This window comes from Lemur catta, chromosome 1 (genome assembly GCF_020740605.2).
Source record: "Lemur catta isolate mLemCat1 chromosome 1, mLemCat1.pri, whole genome shotgun sequence".
NCBI lineage: Eukaryota > Metazoa > Chordata > Mammalia > Primates > Lemuridae > Lemur > Lemur catta.
Genome location: NC_059128.1, coordinates 231955426 through 231973803, shown reverse-complemented (window position 1 = coordinate 231973803; position 18378 = coordinate 231955426). Strand labels below are relative to the sequence as shown.

Below are 18378 nucleotides of genomic sequence, written 5' to 3'. Positions count from 1 at the left end.
AAGCGGGGTTCTAGCCCCCGGGCCCGGCCCGGGCTTTATTCTGGAGTCATCGGTGCGTGGCTGCGCCTTCCTTTCCCGTTTGTAGGTGAAACCCCATTGGCTTCATTGGCTCCTTGATTTAAACCACGCCCGGCTTTCTGCCCGCTTCGCTGCCGCCGGGCCGGCCGCCCAGCCGCATCACAGCCCCGCGTGCAGGGAGCCCGGGGCTGCTGCTGCTGCTGTTGTGTGGATGCCGCGCGCGTCCTCGCTTCTTTCCAGAGATGGCTAACAGGGGCCCGAGCTACGGCTTAAGCCGAGAGGTGCAGGAGAAGATCGAGCAGAAGTATGATGCCGACCTGGAGAACAAGCTGGTGGACTGGATCGTCCTGCAGTGCGCCGAGGACATAGAGCACCCGCCCCCCGGCAGGGCCCATTTTCAGAAATGGTTAATGGACGGGACGGTAAGGCCGGCGGCGCTCTGGGTTGCTGGGGTGGCGGGCAGCGACACCCTCCATGGCCCTTTCTTTTAACGTGAGGCTGTGTGAGAGGGGCTGCTGTTGCCAAGCTCTGTGTCTCACCGGGAGGGGATGGGAATGCCTTTATTTCTTCTGGGTTGGAAGATTTGGGCTCCCTGCACAATTCCCTAGCTAGCTTAGAGGATTCTCCACCCATCACAGCTTCCTTTTGAGCTGTCTGCAAATTCTAGGCCCTTTTGCTTTTTCCAATGAGAATAGGGATAAGTATTTCCTTGTGATGTCCCCAGCCGCCTTGGTGCTGCAGCTCTTCTGGGGCCATTTCTTTCCCCAGGGGAATCGGTTGGTTACACAGTAAGACAAAGGAAGGCGGAAAGGGGGCTGGCCACCCTCCCATTCTTCCTGGAGTAGTGCACCCTGGAGATGCTCAATGTCTGTTTGTTGAGTGGATGTGTTCTCATGAAACTGAAGGGAGTCCTCATTTGATAAGTGCTTTTCGGGCTAGATGCTCGTGTGTTTGAGGGTTTGAGGACCACAGACAGGCTCTGCTGATTCAAACAAGCCTACCTTTGCCCGCAGCCTGTGATTTACTGTTACATAACTGCCATCCCACGCTGTGCTGGGTTGCCCAGGACTTGGGTTATAGGTGTCTGGGAAGAGGGTACCCGGCTCACTTCTTTTACACACCATTAACACATATGGGATGAATTATTGAAGCCTGATCTCCTTGTGATAGAAAAAATAATATTAGGCTCTATCATCTAAGCTACCCTCACCACCACCACTCCCAGGAGCCACTAACTCATTCCTCCGTTGCAAGCCTGGAATCATGTCCTCATCACCTTGCGTCATTCCCTAGCTGTAAACATTCTTTCCCTCACCCAGAAAAAGGAAGGGAGGAACGAGGAGGGAATGGGGTTCCTGGGCTGCGGGACTCTCTGTGCCTAGGAGCAGCCCTGGGACTGGGGTTGTCTGGGTCTTTGGGGTTCAGTATGAGAACCTGGCCACACAGCCCTGAGCCCATCCCTTCCTGGAGCCCATGACCTGCTCCTGCCCAAACCCTGCAGGGGAGCAGGATTCACTTCTCATTTGTGACCTGTAAATACAAAGGGAATATTGATTCTGTCCCTCCTCCCCCTGCAGGTCCTGTGCAAACTGATAAACAGTTTATACCCACCAGGACAAGAGCCCATTCCCAAGATCTCAGAGTCAAAGATGGCTTTTAAGCAGATGGAACAAATCTCCCAGTTCCTAAAAGCTGCGGAGATCTACGGCGTCAGGACCACTGACATTTTTCAGACGGTGGATCTCTGGGAAGGTAAACAGCCCTCCTGCCTTTAGGATTGTTCTCCTTCCTCCTCCCCTTTGCCCCATCTCTTTGTGGAAACCGCTCCCAGTGTTCTTCCCCGTGCCCTGTGTGGCGGGCGTTCTCAGCTGTCATCCTAGGGGCACTGTTAGCCTCCCCATTTGCGATGTTCTGTTAATATGTTCTCTTCTAAGGGAACACACACCCTGAGGACACAGCAGGGACCTCAGCAAAGTAAAATGTAAACAGAAGCCTTGACTGAGAGGAGCTAAAATGGTTACATGGATGCCCTTTATTCCTGTTACCGTCCGATAGCAAATCATAGCTACCGGAGGAGAAGGGAGGCAGGGGGTGAGCGTGCTTCTGACTCAACCGCAGCACGGCTTATAGAGAGAGCCGCCTGGTGCTATGTTGTCAGTCCATGGGAGAAATAAATAGCTCTTCAACCTTTTATTACACAGCTGTCTGGGAGCTTGGGGACTATACCTTCCAGATATGTATTCAGCTCAGAGAGCATGACAAATGATTTCTTTTTTTCACATTTGTGAATTGACTTGGTGAGGAAATCTTACAAAGGCATAAAAATCAACTCACATTTCTGGACATATTTAATAATCACCATTACTGGAGAAAAATGACGTGAATGGAGACACAGTTAGAGGACTGGGGATGTGTGGTCACAGTGTCCCCTTTAGTGAAAATGTGCTTCCCCACCACGCACCTGTTTTCCTTCTCGACTAGGCCTGCCTGAGTCACCGAGAGATGGACGAGTCCGAGCAGGACTGCCAGATTGACTCTACTCTCACATGCTCACTGTCACTGGCTGTCATCAGTGGCCCAACCAATAAGATCCCCATGGCAGTGACCCAAATGGCTCTGCTGACAATGAGAATTGGGTAACTTTCTTCTGATCCAGAGACATGGTATTTTAAGGGGTATCCAGAGGATGGTTGAAATAGATTTCTAGTACCATTCTGCTGCTTACTATGCTACAGTTTATGAAGAAACAATTGCCTCCTTAATCCTCACAATTGCCTCCTTAATCCTCTGTGTCCTGCACAGAGCTGGCGTTTCATGGTTCCCTCGTAAATGAGTAGTTAAAATCCTGAGATGTCAATAAGTGAGTTTACCTTGTGGTTTGCCATTACTTAGAAACTTAAATATCCAAAACTTCCGGCCAGGCCATTGAACTTCATGGACACTTGCCTCCAAATTCCCATGTAGTGTCACAGGTGAGACTTGATCTCTGCTTCCTAGAACAAAACTCTGATGATTTTCCCCAGCTCATGACGAATAGCTACTGCTTATTGACGTTTTCCTACACACTAGGCATTGTACAAGTGCTTTACTCATAATGCCAATCAATTCTCCTTACAAACCTATGAGGTAAGTGTTTTTAAGTTTTCCATTTCACAGATGATGAAACTGAAGCTTTCCCATGGTTACTTGCATCCATGAGATAACTAGCACTTAGCAGAGCCAGCACTCAAACCTGGGCTCTCTGATGCCAAACAACAGGGCCTTAACTAGTCTGCCAGCCCAGTCTTTGGCCAGGAGGCTTAGATTTCTTCACCTATCGGATGAGTGTGCTGTTGAGTCACAATGGTGACTAGCTAATGAGGATGAAGGGAGGAGGAGGAGCATGGAGGGCTGTGTGGAACAGAGGGCAAGGGAGTCAGTGTGAATGGAAGGGACTCTGGTGAGGCCCCTCAAGTGCAGGAAGTAGATAGGAGGAGGAGGAAGCCGGGAGGTCTGTGGGAGCTGGGGATTCCGCGGGAACTTTCCTGTCTTTTTGCTACTGAGGATGTTTTACTTGTCTTTCCTTCTTTTCACAAAGACCGCAGAGGTGAACTTCACTCCTCGGAGGTGCTCACAGCAAGTGGGGGGAGTGTAGGAAGCAGTGGTCCCTGACGGACAGAGCAGGTGGAGGTCTACACCACCTGCCCCAGCCCTGTGTATTAGGAACCTCCTAAGGAAGAGGAAGGACAGGAGGGATGAGTGTGACTGCAGTAGCCTGAGATAGGGCAGTGGACAGACAGGTCAGCTCCAGGGCAGGATTATGCTCCTGGAAAAGAGGAACAAGAAAGACACTGAGAGTCCCACCCCAGGGCAGAAGGGTGAGGCTTTAAAGAAAACAAGGAAGAAGCCCCACTCCTAGGGTGCTGTGACTGACAGGTAGCAGGAAGAACTCTAGGTAGGTTGTGCAGTAGGTATGAATGAGCAGAGCTGTCAACAGGGAAGCAGATGCTTAGGAGTTTCCAAATGGCCTCTAAGGGCTCCAGGGCCTGGTGGCCCCTTCTATGGAATGGTAGTTGAGGACTGAGGACCAGGGAGACTCATTATGAGTTGGAGAAGACACCTGATATTCCCCCAGGTTCACTGTCTGAAGCTCAGGCCAGAGCTGGTTACCATACAGTGGAGCAGGAGCTGGAAGAGTGGGTTGCTCTGAGCAGAGAAGCAGGGATGGAAGGGGCAGGCTGGTGGTACCGCAGAGTGGACTGAGCAAACGAGGCCAGGCTGTCACTCATGTTTTGAGATGACTAAGCTGGAATCAAAGGGCCGCTGCAGGGCAGGGTTGGCATGTGTTTGTGTGTCTGTGTGCACGCGAGGGTGTGTGTGTCTGTGCACACAGCTCTTGGACTAACCATTTGCTTAGCTTAGTTGCATATTCTCCCTCCTATTCACGCTGACCGTGGTGTCAGTGCTGTCCCCATGTATCAGCTTACTCACATTAACTCCGGGTTCCCTGCACTGTGGTTGTGGTGACTGTGGCTGCTGGCTCCAGCCTTCCTTACCGAGGAGCTTTTCTTCCTCCTCTGCAGGTATTTTAGGTCCAGCAGCTCTCAGTCCCCGTCTCCCCTGCTCAGCATCTCCTCCCGAGTGGGGCTCTGCTTGCTCCCTGCTGCCTTTGTGCTGCAGACCAGCAAAGCTGCAGGAGCCCAGACATGCCAGTGCCTCCTCATGTGGGCTTCAATTATTTCTATAGGTTGGGGCTCCAAATGTACCCACTATTCTTAAACCCCTTTTAGATGAAATGTTTGTAATGGACTTGGGGGCAAACAGAATAAAGGATTCAGGGCTTTAAAAAGGAACCCAAAGCTGAACGGTCAAGAAAACAACCCAATCACGGGGACATTATAGACAAAGCTACTGAAGTTCCCCCTAAGGGGTGACTGGGGTGACCAGTTCCTTTCAATGATGGAGAAGAAGTAAGAGGAATGGAAAGGGCCTGGGGAGGTCTTTCTCTTGGATGAGAGAAGATATATGGCCTGGCATGATACTTTTGAATTTGCCATGGGTGCCCTGGAACAAGCAGGGCTGGCCCATCTCAGCTACCTATGACTCAGAGGGGAGTACACCATAGGCAAGAAGACTTCAGCGAGTGGAGAGGGGAGAAGAGTAGGAGCAAGAAAGGGAGAGTTTATGTGAAAGAGAGAACACATGAGAGCAAGTGAGTGCACTGGTCTAGCATCTGGACAGAAAGGCTGCAATGCAAGCTTCTCCTGGAAGGTATCATAGCAGAGTACAGACTCCTGAGTCAGAAATTCAACTCTGGTTCAAACCTGTGCTGCACCACTTCCCAATTACCTTCTCTAAGCCTGGATCTTCTCAGCTGTAAAATGGGGATAATAGCACCAATTTCACTGGGTTGCTATGGAGAGTAAATGAAATAATTGATTAGAAGTGTTTAGCATAGTGCCTGACAATAATAGAATAAAATAAATGTTGGCAATGTAGAACTTATTATTGTCATTGGCTTGTCCTTTCTAAGACTAACAGAAAATGAGAGTGGAAGGAGCAAGGCTGGGAAGGTACACAGTCTGTCTTGGAACAAATGGACTTAATGTCCACACACAGGAGCTGACAGGGTTGCCTAGATGACCTGTGCCCTCCCTGCCAGCTGTGGAGTCTTCAACTCATTGACTATTCTCTAATATGAAGGGGCCAGCTTTAGGGGCCACTTTTTTGACTTTTTTCAACTTTGTGGTCATTACCCTCTAGATGTCTTTTCCCGTAATATATTGCTTTGCCAATTCCAGACCCAGTAGACTCTGGTACAGTGGAAAGAACATGAGTTTTGGAGTCAGGTAGACAGGTCAAAACCTTTCTTTAGCTACATACTAGCTGTGTGGGCTTGTTTAAGCTGCTTAACTTCTCAGAGCCTTAGTTCCCTTCTTGGTGAACAGTTCTAATGCCTCCCTTGTGGAAGTCTGGTAAAAATTAAATGTGTAAAAGAGCTAGCACAGTGCCTGGCTCCTGGACACCTAATAAATGTTGCCTTCTTTTCCCCTACTAATAGCCCATCAGCAACTGACCTTTTTGGATCATTTGTATAACCACTTGGCAAGAATTAAACAGGCAGAATTCTAGAATGTCAGAGCAGGCAAGACTCAAAGATCAATGAATCTGATTACTCTTCTCAGTAATCCTATTAATGAGGATCCTGGGCACATGGTTTCTCCATGCCTGTTCCCTTCTGCCGGTTACTGGCAGTTAGGGAGGTGCAGTTCACATTGGGGGTGGGATGCCTGGAGGCCCAAATGTATTCCCTGGGGAGGCGTCACTATGTGTGTCATTCCTCAACAGCAAGAGCAAAGAAACATTTCGCCCAATTTGAGAGCTATTTTGGGATATCGTAAGGTGCCTGTAGTGACTTGAGACATCCAAAATACCTGCTGCTTGAAGCCTCCTTTTCTATCGGAACAGACTTCGCTACATTTACTCCAAGTGGCTGCTGACAATTGTATTCAGTGGATTTTCCCTTTAGCAGTGGCTTTCAAGTTCCTGCATGCATCAGAATTGCCTGATAGTCTTGTTAAAATACAGAATGCTGAGCCCCAATCACAGAGTTTCTGAGGTGTTAAATCTGAAGTGAGGCCCAAGAATTTGTATTTCTTATCAATTACCAGGCCATACTGCTTCTGCTGGTCTTGGAACCCCACTTTGAGAACCACTGCCCTACAGAGTTTTATTTTGTTTTGTTTTTATTCAAGACAAAAAAGCAAGCAACAAAAATTCATAAAACCCACAGAGGAAACCCATCCTACCCTCTGAAATTTCTTCCTTGTCAGGTGAGACAAGAGAAAGCTACCATGCCACCAGCTCCTTTACTTTTTTAAAGACTATTTTTTTCAGGAAGTTTCAGGGTCATAGCAAAATTGAGAGGAAGGTACAGAGATTTCCCTTATGCTCTCTGCCCCCAACACTTGCATAGCCTCCCCCATTATCAACATGTCCTACCAGAGGGATATATATATGTGTTGCAATTGATGAACCTACATTGACACATCATCACCCAAAATCCATCGTTTACGTTACAGTTCACTCATTGTACATTCTATGAATTTGAACAAACGTACAACGACATGTGTCCATTATTGTAGTATCATACAGAGTAGTTTCACTGCTCCAAAAATCCTCTGCGCTCTGCCTATACATCCTTCCTCACTCTCAACCCCTGGCAACCACTGATCTTTTACTCTCTCTGTAGTTTCGCCTTTTCCAGAATGTCACAAAGTTGCAATCATACAGTGTGTATGATTTTTAGATTGCCCCAGCTCTTTTTAAAACTTCAAGTCTAGTACTAGCTTCCTCCCATGATAGAGGGTTAGAAGAGTCCAGGTAGCCCGATTGCAATTCTGAGCTGTTAGTGTAAATTGAGCTGTGTCACTTTCCTTCTTATGGTCAATGATCCGTCCCTAGGTCACCACCAGGACTCAGTCTCACTTCTGCTATCCCTGCATCTAGAAAATTCCCAACACCTAGTCAGTGCTTCTTTTAGGGCCATTTTTCTTTTCCATTTTCTTGGAAGAATGGCTTGGAGCAGTGTTTTTCAAGCTGACCTGAAGAGCCCCAAGTGGCTTTCAGGCAGCAAAGCGATTCCAAGCTGCTGGGCCCCTGGGCTGACTCCCAACTTGGATCAGAGCCCTTCTAATTTTTGGTTTAACTTTCCAACTTTGTGAAAGATATCTCTGAAGGAAGGAGTTACTGCTTAACAAACAAATATTATTTAGTACTTACCACATGCCAGACATTGGAGTGTTTTTAAAAATTGAAAACCAAAGCTTTAGAGTAGTGGCTGCTGTCCATCTGGCTACATCAGAATCATCTCAGGAGTCTGCCCCAGAATCTGAATATTTAAGATTCTCAGGTAATCCTGATGATCGGTTTAGTTTGGAAGTCACCAGGTGAAACCCATGTTTCTCAAACTTGTCTGATGGTAAAATCACCTGATATAAATTAAAAACACGGACTCCCAGGACTTGCTGAATCAGTCTGTGAGGAGAATGCCCTCCAAACTCACATTCTTAAAGAGGTGTCCTGCACTCAACTCCCAGGAATAATCCAAGAAGCCTGGGAAGCCCTGCTCTGGAGCAGGCTGTGTATGGCCTTTTTTTATACTTGCACAATTTTGTAGGCTTCATCACTAGGCAGATGTTACATTCGGTTGGGATACAAGCAGTTTAGCTGTTGTTATATGATTCCTGGTTCATTTCACAGAGCTTCCTTAACCCCACTGCTCCTTTATGCATTTAAACTTTGAATCTCAGTTACAGGAATCAGCTTCCACGAGTGGCCCCTGTTCCTTCCACATGCCCTTTCCACCTGACAGTGCTTGATCTGGGCTTCTAAACTGGCACAGCAAGAGAGGGGAGGGTGGAAAAAGGCCCTCTGTGCCTATGGTCACCCCAAGGGTACTAGTGTTCTTCACAAGGAAGCTCTATTAGGAAACATACCAGCCATGGCAAGAGAACAAGCTAGACAAGAACTGGTTACATAAGGCAGATATCTGGTCATAACATTATTTAGAATCGTGACAGTAATTAACTTGGTCAGCACACTGATGGGGAGGCACCAACTGCTTTTCTTTGCTTTAATCTTATTTGGATGAAGATATAGAAAAATTATTCCAGACAAAACACTCAAAGACGTATGGTCATTTGGAGTTGATGCCCTTGATTCCACTGGGACCCAAACCTGTGCCCCGGGTTTATTGCCCCAGTGCATTCCCTCTGGCCTGGCGCTGAAGCAGCCACTCCGACTCCTTCCGACCAGCCCCAAGGAATAGCCCCGAGGAACACGCTTTCCCTCCCAGCCTGCAGTGTGGCTCCTCGGAGATGGCAGTGTGGCGTAGTGGACTGTTCATGGGCTTTGCATCCTGAATGGCCTGAGCTAGAGCTGGGCTTTGGTTTCCTTGTTAGTTGACTCTGGACATGTTAATTAACTTCCTTGAATTAGTTTTCCATCCATACGTGGGGAGGAATGATCCCAGTTTCATGGGGTAAAGTGAATACATGTAATAAAGTGTCTAGCCTATAATTTATATTACATCTTTTGCTTTGGGACCTTTCTTAAGGAAAAAATTTCTAATTTGTTCCTGTCAAATAAAGCTCCTAGTGGCTTCTGCCTCAACCGTGCTATCACGTCCTTTTCCACTCTCCTGGATGAGGGTGGGGTTGTATTGATAGTTCTAGGTCCCTGGACATCTTATCCTTGCCTGCAACTTAGTTCTCTCTGTCCTTTCTGGGTTCTTGTGGCAATCTATACATTGGCTAGCTGCTTGGGAAGCAGGGTGTTTCTACGGTTGAACAAAGCTTGCTCCTTCACCTGGGGCTCCTGGGTAGTACCTGTGGCTGAGCCACCGGGTGTCAGGCTCCACATTTCCCTGGATCCTGGACATGTCAGACCAGCTCTTTCCAACCACCAGAAACAGACTTCCTCTGCGCTCTTTGTACAGAGCAGAGATGAGTGATATACCCTAACCTACGCCTTCCTGTGCTTAATCATTGCTCTCCGCTCTCTTTACAGGCTCGCTGCTTCAGAGAAAACCTTCCCCCTATCTCTTCCCAGAATGAGTCTTTAGGGTATCATCACTACACTTCCATTTTTTTAAAAAATATACTGTTAAACAGTGGCAATTACAGAAATGCTTTCATCTGTGGGAGAGAGGAGTCATTCTAACAAGCATCTCTGTGTTTCCTCTCTTCATCTCAGTATTCCTTGTGCCCTCCCCTTCCATCTGCTGCCCAAAGACTCCATTCTTCTCCAGCCCAGCTGTTCCTTGAGTCCGGGCATTCTCCACCGAGAGCATTTCATCCCTGTATCCACCAACCAACCCCGCAGGGTCTCGGATCCAGGCGATCACCACCCTGAGGTTAATGTGGGAGGTGGGGGCAGAGGAGACGGGTGAGGGAAGGAGGATCTGTTCACCCTCTCTCTCCTTTCTTTGAATAAATGGATATCCTGAACTAGACTTCCTCTGAGGGCCTTAATTGTTTGCTTTATTACAGTTCATACTCCATTCTCACTTTCCATCTGCCTTTCCCTTGTAATTCTGTATTCCCCAGTGACTGAGCCACAGCAGCCAGGCCAGAGAAACTGCAGATGGTTCACCAGGTCCAGAGAGAGCCTTTAATATTTGCCCTTAACTTTCACAGACCCCGTCAAGCTGAATGCTGCCTTCCTTTTTAACCCTGTGGCTTGTCGTGTTCGTACTCCACACTGATGCCTTTGATCTGGTTCTAAATTGCAGGCTACCCACACAGTAGCATCTTTCTCAGTCCAGGACGTGCCAGTCAACTGGAAGGAGGGAAGGAGACAGGATGGGAGGGGTGGGCTGACTTGCAGGGTCCAGTTGTCCTCCCTGTGGATTAAGGGTCACTGGGCTTCTCAGGTAACAATGTGCCCCATCCTGCTGTGCAGGGGCCACACTGTGCATCTCTCTCGTTTGCCCTCCTCGCTCTCCCGCACAAGCCAGTTAATTTATTGTCTCCATTTAGCTCCTTTCAAGCAGCACAAAATAAGGGGCCTGTCACTTGTGTCACACTGAGTGCTTTCTGTGTCAATTTGCTGTTCTTCATTTGCCAGGCCTCTGGCCAAAGAGTCAAGTAAATATGCAATTTGATGCACATGGATGATTTTAGACCCTTTTAACCCAGATAAAGTGAAAAAGAGAAGCCACCTGGGGTTTGACACAGAATTATTCCATCCTACCAACTTCTCTCCGGTTTCCTTTTCTCTTTCCAGTCCTCAGGACATTCCTTTCCTGCAGACCCCCAGGCCAGGAAATCCACATGACCTTCCTTTACCACAGGATTGTAGAACCCACCAAGGCAAAGTCCTCTGCTTAGGGCAGAGACTTATCTATACCTGAGCTGCCAAGTGTTTGGAATGTTTTATTCATACAGCAACTATGAATGGATTAGAAACTGGGTATCTCTGGTATGTAGCATATAGAGAATAATTAGCCGGGTTATCTTTCATTTCTTTCAGAGAAGTTTGGGGATGTTGTCTTAGGGCCACTTTCGCAGGTGTTTGATAGCACCTCCCCCTTGAATGTGGCCACCCGCAGCCTTCCATCAGCACTTCCCTCCTGGGTGTCCAGCTGTCTTCTCCCAGAACTCCTTGGCTCTGGCATGCACTTGGCTTCAATCTCTGTGTTGGCTTCCAGGGAAGGACATGGCAGCCGTGCAGAGGACCCTGATGGCTCTAGGCAGTGTTGCAGTCACCAAGGATGATGGTTGCTACCGGGGAGAGCCATCCTGGTTTCACAGGTAAAAGTCCCTTCCCTTCCTCCTGCACCACAGGATGATCTTATCCAGAAGGATGGTTTGAAACCTGGGAGCTCCATAGAGGCTATTTATGTACAGAGTCTCTCCTGGCCTCACAACTGAGTCCCCCAAAACAAGGAAAAACTGATGCTACCGTTTAGGTTGACATCCCTCCCAGAGCAGAAATGGTTGGGCCTATCCTGCTGGATACCTGGATCCTCCAGCTCTGCCCTGGTTCCATTTCTCCTAAGGCTCAGTGGGACTGGATGGCCTTTCTGGGAGGTGGCTTGATATCTGAACTTGGTTTTATCATGACCAAAGCCCAGCTCTGAGTCTTCTTTCCTCCCTCCCTTCCTTCTTTCCTTCCTTCCTTCCTTCCTTCCTTCCTTCCTTCCTTCCTTCCTTCCTTCCTTCCTTCCTTCCTTCCCTCCCTCTCCTCCTTCTTTCCTTCCTTTCTTTTCTTCTTTGTTTTTCTGTTTGCCCTTAATGAAGGGTAAATATGTCCTGTTTGCCTGGCACAGTGCTGGTTAATACCTGTTTTCCCAGTGTATTTATTAATAGCACCCTCTTTCAGTCTCAAAAGTATCCTGGTCTGGATGATAAATTATATGGTTATCTCAGTAAAGGGCGTTTTCCTAAAGTGTTTTTTTTTTTTACGAGGTATGAGGGGGAGGCAGGAAGCTTAAACTAGATATCTTAGTGGTAGATGAAGAGAAAAGAACACTTTATCAGACAATTAATTATTCATTTCCTTGATCCCCTTTTTCTTCTCCTTGACTGTTATAAAAAGGTACCAGCTTGTGTCATTTTAAATCAACTTTATCTGAAAACCTCCTAGATATTGGCCAGGTGAAACCTGGTTTTAGTCCCAGCATTATTAGCAACCTACCATGTTCTTTACAGCTGCAAAACCAAAATTATTTTCTATCTGTTTTTTTACCAAAGTTTCCTGGCCTCTAATCTAGAGTAGGCAATTTTCCCTCATTAACTCCTAGATCCCTCAGCTCTAAAATGGAACATTAATCCTTGGCCCTATACAGGGAAGGGTGGAATGGGATTAATAACATGCTTTGTAAGAAGAGCTGATTTTACTTTTCACAAGGGCTTGGGGTAACCGTGAGAGAAAGCATGATAAGAAGCAAACTGAGATGGCCTAAAGTGGTGGAGGAAGAGGGAGAGTCAGGAGGGGGAGAAAGAAGGAAAGCTGAGAGTGAGTTCCCCAGAGAGGTAGCCAGTGGTATGTTCTCTTTGCTGGAAATTCTGGAAAACATCTCGGTTTCTGAGAGATAAAAAGCTCGTGCATCATGGTAGGGCCATGGCTCAGGGTAGGGTAGGGATGGCTGTTCTATTTGGTGATTGCCCCCTACCCCCCACCCCAGTAGAGCCTGTCTAACGGCATATCTCGAGAAGGGTTGGAAAACTGTCAAAGTGACATCATTCCATCTCACTCCCCATCCAGGAAAGCCCAGCAGAATCGGAGAGGATTTTCCGAGGAGCAGCTTCGCCAGGGACAGAGCGTGATAGGCCTGCAGATGGGCAGCAACAAGGGTGCCTCCCAGGCAGGCATGACCGGGTATGGGACACCCAGGCAGATCATGTGAGACACCGCATCCCTCCCCTGCAAGAGAGGACAAGTGTTCCACACCATGGTCTCTATGAAAAAGAAGTAGTTAGTCACCTCTGACCTTCTCTTTCTCAAAGCCTCCTGTCCCTGGTTTTTGCAAGTGCTGCATTTCTGCTGAGAATCCACGTTGCCTACGCTGCCACCTTCTGTTCATTTAGAACTATGCAAAGACTCCGCTTTCCTCTTCCTGAGCTCCTTCTGCCCTAAAGTCTCTGGTTGTTTGATTATTTATTTATTTATTTGCCAAAAATCTCCCTCCTTAACTTATAGAATGCACCTAATAAACAAATTAGTCTTGTGTCGTAAAGTGTAAAGTTCATTCTTTGTCTTAGGGACATTGCAGGCCCGGCTGGTTTCTCTCTCATTCAAAGGCCAGCAGGATGAAATTAAGCTTCAACTGTAGCTGTAGAAATACAGGTTAACTATGAAGAAGCTCTTGCAAGATTATAATGCTTACCTTGGCATTGCAATAGAAGGTTTAGGAATAGTTTTGGCCTCTCTGAGAGACTAAAGCTATGAGTTCAAGAACAAGGTCATTGAGCCCCAAATATTTTTTTGAGTATGTATTTTGTGCTTATTATGCTAGACGTGTAGAGGGCATAGGAATGAGCAAAAGAAAGCACCAGTTCTTGAGGAGCTCTTGTATAGGTGCCCAGAAGTAGCTGATGTGTGGACAAATGGGTGGATGGATGGTTTTGTTGAATGGATGGGTGGACAGATGGTTGAATGGATGAGTAGTTTTCACTGCTTTGCACATTTCTCCTAGAAGCCAGACCCTGGGTCTGATGCTGACATTTATACAGTTTTTTTCATTAGCCAAGAGTCATAGGCAAAGAAGCACGTTCTCCTAAAGTCACAGAAAGGGTCCAAACCCCTAAAACTCTTGAATATCGCCTGAGATTGAGGTCTGCCTGAGATAGGTAGGTTTTTAAGATTTCTTTTCATAGATAGAAACATTGATAGGGCAAATAAGCCTGAGAACTATCAATTCATCTTATTCTTTCCTACCAGTAGAAATAAGAAAAAAAGGTAATACATCTAGTAAGAAAAGAAATAAAATCTTTTATTCATACAATGAATCATTAATTAACAAGAAAAGGTAAAATAAATGAAACTATATTGAAGGAGGGCAAATTCTGAATAGCCATTATTCAGAATTTAGAATAGAGTAGACAACCTCACTAATAGACCTACTGTGCCATTAAAACCACTGGCTGGGGGGCCAATTGAGTAGGATTCTTCTGGGCCTCTGGTGCCCAGTTTTTCTCTATGTGATGTTAACGTGCTGTAAACTGGAGAAATAGGAATTTTCATGTCAAAGCAACTCTTTGTCAACATGTGCACCCAACAAACGAAAGATATTGCATATTTTTAAACATTACTCCTTTCTTCCATATAAGATTGCAATAAGCCATGGTGACATAATCCACAATAGATGGGTCTCTGATGCAATGCTCCTTGGAAAGCACATGATGATTCCAGGTGTTGGTTTGTACCCATTTTATTATCTTGCTACTGCTTTATTAATAACACAGATCTTAGTAATGTTTAGCATACTTAATTCATTGACTATCACTCTAGCGTCGCGGTATTTGTGCAATCGACCAGCATGATAATTTTCCCTTTTTTAAAATTTCAAAATAGACATTTTCTCTTGATAAAACTCTATAAAATATTCAAACAATTCAGGGAATGTGAATAACCCACCTTTAATTCCATGCTCCAAGATTATCACTCTCCACAATTAGTGCATTTTATTTTGGCGTATTAAAATGCATATGTAATCAGCATAACATGTTTAGGATATCTTTATCTTTATGATCCGTTGGTGGTAAACTAGTTTCTCTCAGCTACAACCTATCCACCATTAAAGCTTCATAGAAGAGGGGAGGGTAAATATCCTCTCAGGAAATAGAAAGATATGATTCATGGGTGTATCCTAACAAGACCAGAAGAGGAATCTGCTCCTTTCTACAAGAAAGTTCTTCTACATGGAAATGACCGAATGAATAATTTTTCACTGAAAATCCATTAAATAGATATATCATCTTCTGTTGAACTAATCCTTTATTGTTGGATTTTAGAATGTTTTCAAATTTCATCATTAAAATGAATGCTATAAGAAACATCCTTATAGATATATCTTTGCAATAATTACCTTAGGATAACTTCCTAGTTGCTAAATAATCATTTTTTATTAATATTGTCAAATAGCCATCCACACTACTTATGAATTGACAGCCTCACAGCCTTACTGCAACGTTATCTGTGGCCATTTCTCTAAACTCGCATTAGCATTATCATTTTTTTAAAATGTGAATATTTTAAAAGACACCATCTGCTTATTAGAATATTAGTGGGACTTGGTGCCCTTCCTGGGCAGCTGCAAAAGGGCTTTATGATGGCTGGGTATTTTGCCATAAATCCTAGCATTTTTCATTTCTGCCACAGAGCACATTAAATCTGTGAGCAATTCATGCTTACTAATGATGATGAAATAGACAGGGTTGCTAACAACAGAAGGGTTAGCTGGTAAAAATTAGTGAAAAATATGGCACCAGAACAGAAATTATTATTTCCAGAATTCAACTTGAATGTCTTAGGTAAAAGGGCTAAAACAAAATATGGTTAATTGATTTATCACTGGGCAAAATCAAAGATCTGATATGGCTGTGAGCCTATAATATATTCTCACAATAAATATGCTGACTTTTATAGCCCTGAGCTGAGAAGACAAAGCTATTTTGAAGGACAAGGATAAATCTCACTATGGGTCAAATGAGTTTAGCACAAATACTGTCCTACTGACCTTTATTTTATTGAAATAGATATTGAATGGCCTTCTGTAGGATAAAGTTAAAGATCCATATGGTTCCACATTCTTGGATCAATCAATGTTTTCTTGGGAAAACATCACATCAGTCTTATGATGGGATGAGCTCAGCTCATAGAGATTGCAAAATGAAAAATGAAAAACTCTGCTTGAGAAGAAACCCCATGTCAAAACAAACTAAAAGGAAAAATAAGGACCTATATATATTTCACTCAAGAGATATTGCCCTAGTCCATTTGTGCTGCTATTACACAATACCATAGACCGGGTATCTTATAAATAATAAAAATTTATTTCTCACAGTTCTGGAGGCTGAGAAGTCCAAGATCAAGGAAGCAGCAGATTTGGGGTCTGGTAAAAGCTTATTCTCTCTTACCAAGATGTCACCTTGTTGCTGCCTCCTCCAGAGGCAATGAACTGAACACAGTGTCCTCATATGGCAGAAGAAATAGAAACCTTAGGCAGCTCCCTGCAGCCCCTTTTGTAAGAGCATTAATCCCATTCACAAGGATACAGCCCTTCCCAAATCACTTCCCAAAGGCCCCACCTCTTAATACCAGCACCTTGGGGTTTAAGTTCCAACATATGAATTTTGGAGGACCACATATATTCAAACCACAACAGATATTTACTTAGCACATACTAAGTGTCAGGGACTCTATATAATCCATCTCCTTTAATGCTTATACCAACCCTGCAAGGTGAATATTTATACAGTTTTCCAGATAAAGAAAGTGAGGGTTAGAGAGGTTAAGGGATTGTCCAGGGTCCCACAGCTAGTAAGAGGGACAATTGCAATTTGAACTCTGAACTTTATGATCCCAAAGCCTGATAAATTCCGCTTTGCAATACCACCTTCTACATCCTAGACATAGTGCAGGGCTCTGGGGGATACGCAAGTGATTAGCACTTAATTTCTCCCCAGTAGGAAAACACAGTGAAGAGCTCATCTATTTGTAATTCAGGAAAGCACAGATATGTGCTGTTCTCTGGACTCAGATCAAAAGATGTATTCAATTCTTTCATGAGTTCAGACCACCCTTGTGTATACAACCAATATTCAAAGTAGCTTGTTTTACATTTGCAAGTTTAACGTATGATTCTTGATCAGAATTATTCTCGCAAAGCCATGCAGATGTTATGTAAATATCTTTTTCTTTGGAATGTTTTAATTAGTGCCAGAATTAGGGTAACATGAGTGAGGCATTCTCCTTGAACATAAAATATAATTTTGAGAAGCAAACAATCTGTAATATCCTTCTCTGTAGTAAAAGGAATAAGGATGGTAAAACTACGTCTTTGACAACGTTGTATTCATTACTGCATAGCAGTTCATAGACGTTACTAATTAATACTTAATTAAAACACCAGTCAAGTTTACTGAGCACCTGCTCTGTGTCAGGCGTCATGCTACCCTCAGGGTATCGTAAGGAACAGAGTTTCCCTCGGCTGATGTAGTTGATCATAAAAAGAGTCAGGAAGCAAACCCCCAACTATGCAGTCATGCCTCACGATTTTGGATTACTGTGCAAAACAGTGAGTCTCATAGTCTGATACCAGCCCTATGGACAGATTCCATCCTCCACTGGTTTGCTAAAACACTAAGGCATTTTATCAGTGAGTCTGAAGAGTCTGTATCTCTGAGCAGGGAATTTGGCAGCTTGGCTAACTGTGGGCGGGCGCTATCAAGGACTTCTAGTGAAATTTAACTTCTGAAAGAAGTGCAGAAATACCATTTAAGATAAAACTCTTTCCAGTCCATTGGAGGAAATTGATGCACTGAATGACCACTTAGCAGAGACAGCCACTCATATGCCCTTTATGCTTGAAGAGACAGTGAACGGATGCTGGCACACACCCTCAGGAAGGCAGAGCGCTTAGCCTGTTGGGGAAGCTGTAAAATTCCACTGGAGGATCCTGCACCCTGTTGCTAGGCCCAGGCATTTAACCAACCGTATTTTAGAATTCTCAAATGAGATCAATAACAGTGTGACAGCCAGGAGACCCTCCGGCAAATAAACACCTATCTCAGACACCCTGAGGTTTTAGGTAAGCCTAATCAAATAGACATGCCCGTGGAAATGAATAGAAATAATTTCATAGCTAATGTTACACAAACCACACATAGACATTGTATATATTGGCTGGAACAAAACTGAACCTATGGCTGCGAATTGAAAAAAAAAAAATACCGACTGTTCCAGCACTATATAACTTCTCATTAGAGTAGGAAATGTTGAAAAGCCAAAACTATTTTTAATAGAAAAGGTCTAACTCAATTCTGAAGTAATTCTATTTGGTGGAGAGGGGATAGGATTTCTGTTTTACCACATCACTACTATTTTTATTTGGATTTTAGCTGTGCTCCCAAGCACCTGAGCTTTTCATAGAAGTTGTTAGACCATATGCTCAGGCATTTCTAATTTGCCATTATCAAATTACATCAAGGCCACTGGTGTCTTTAATTGGGGATGAGCACACAAACAACGGAATAATATTATTTCACATTCCATAATACGCGCATAGTCTAGGAAGAGTTGGTATGACAAGGTGTTAAACACCAGAGAAGCTGGGAACATTAAACACCGTGGCTGAGATGACTTCGGTAGAGA

At 44.9% G+C, this 18378-nt stretch overlaps 1 protein-coding gene across 1 annotated transcript; it reads left to right on the top strand.

Moving 5' to 3' along the window:
- The first annotated feature begins 79 nt into the window (after positions 1-79).
- Positions 80-13235, top strand: TAGLN3 (transgelin 3). Its single transcript, XM_045557071.1, has 4 exons — positions 80-440; positions 1596-1770; positions 11210-11312; positions 12769-13235. Exons 1-4 carry the CDS (start codon positions 261-263, stop codon positions 12908-12910), a joined length of 600 nt encoding a protein of 199 aa, XP_045413027.1. The 5' UTR covers positions 80-260; the 3' UTR covers positions 12911-13235.
- Positions 13236-18378: the final 5143 nt, after the last annotated feature.

Coding starts and splice junctions, on each gene's coding strand:
- TAGLN3 (XM_045557071.1), top strand. CDS start 261: ATGGCTAACAGGGGCCCGAGCTACGGCTTAAGCCGAGAGGTGCAGGAG. Junction 441..1,595: donor AATGGTTAATGGACGGGACG/GTAAGGCCGGCG, acceptor CTCCCCCTGCAG/GTCCTGTGCAAACTGATAAA. Junction 11,313..12,768: donor GAGCCATCCTGGTTTCACAG/GTAAAAGTCCCT, acceptor CTCCCCATCCAG/GAAAGCCCAGCAGAATCGGA.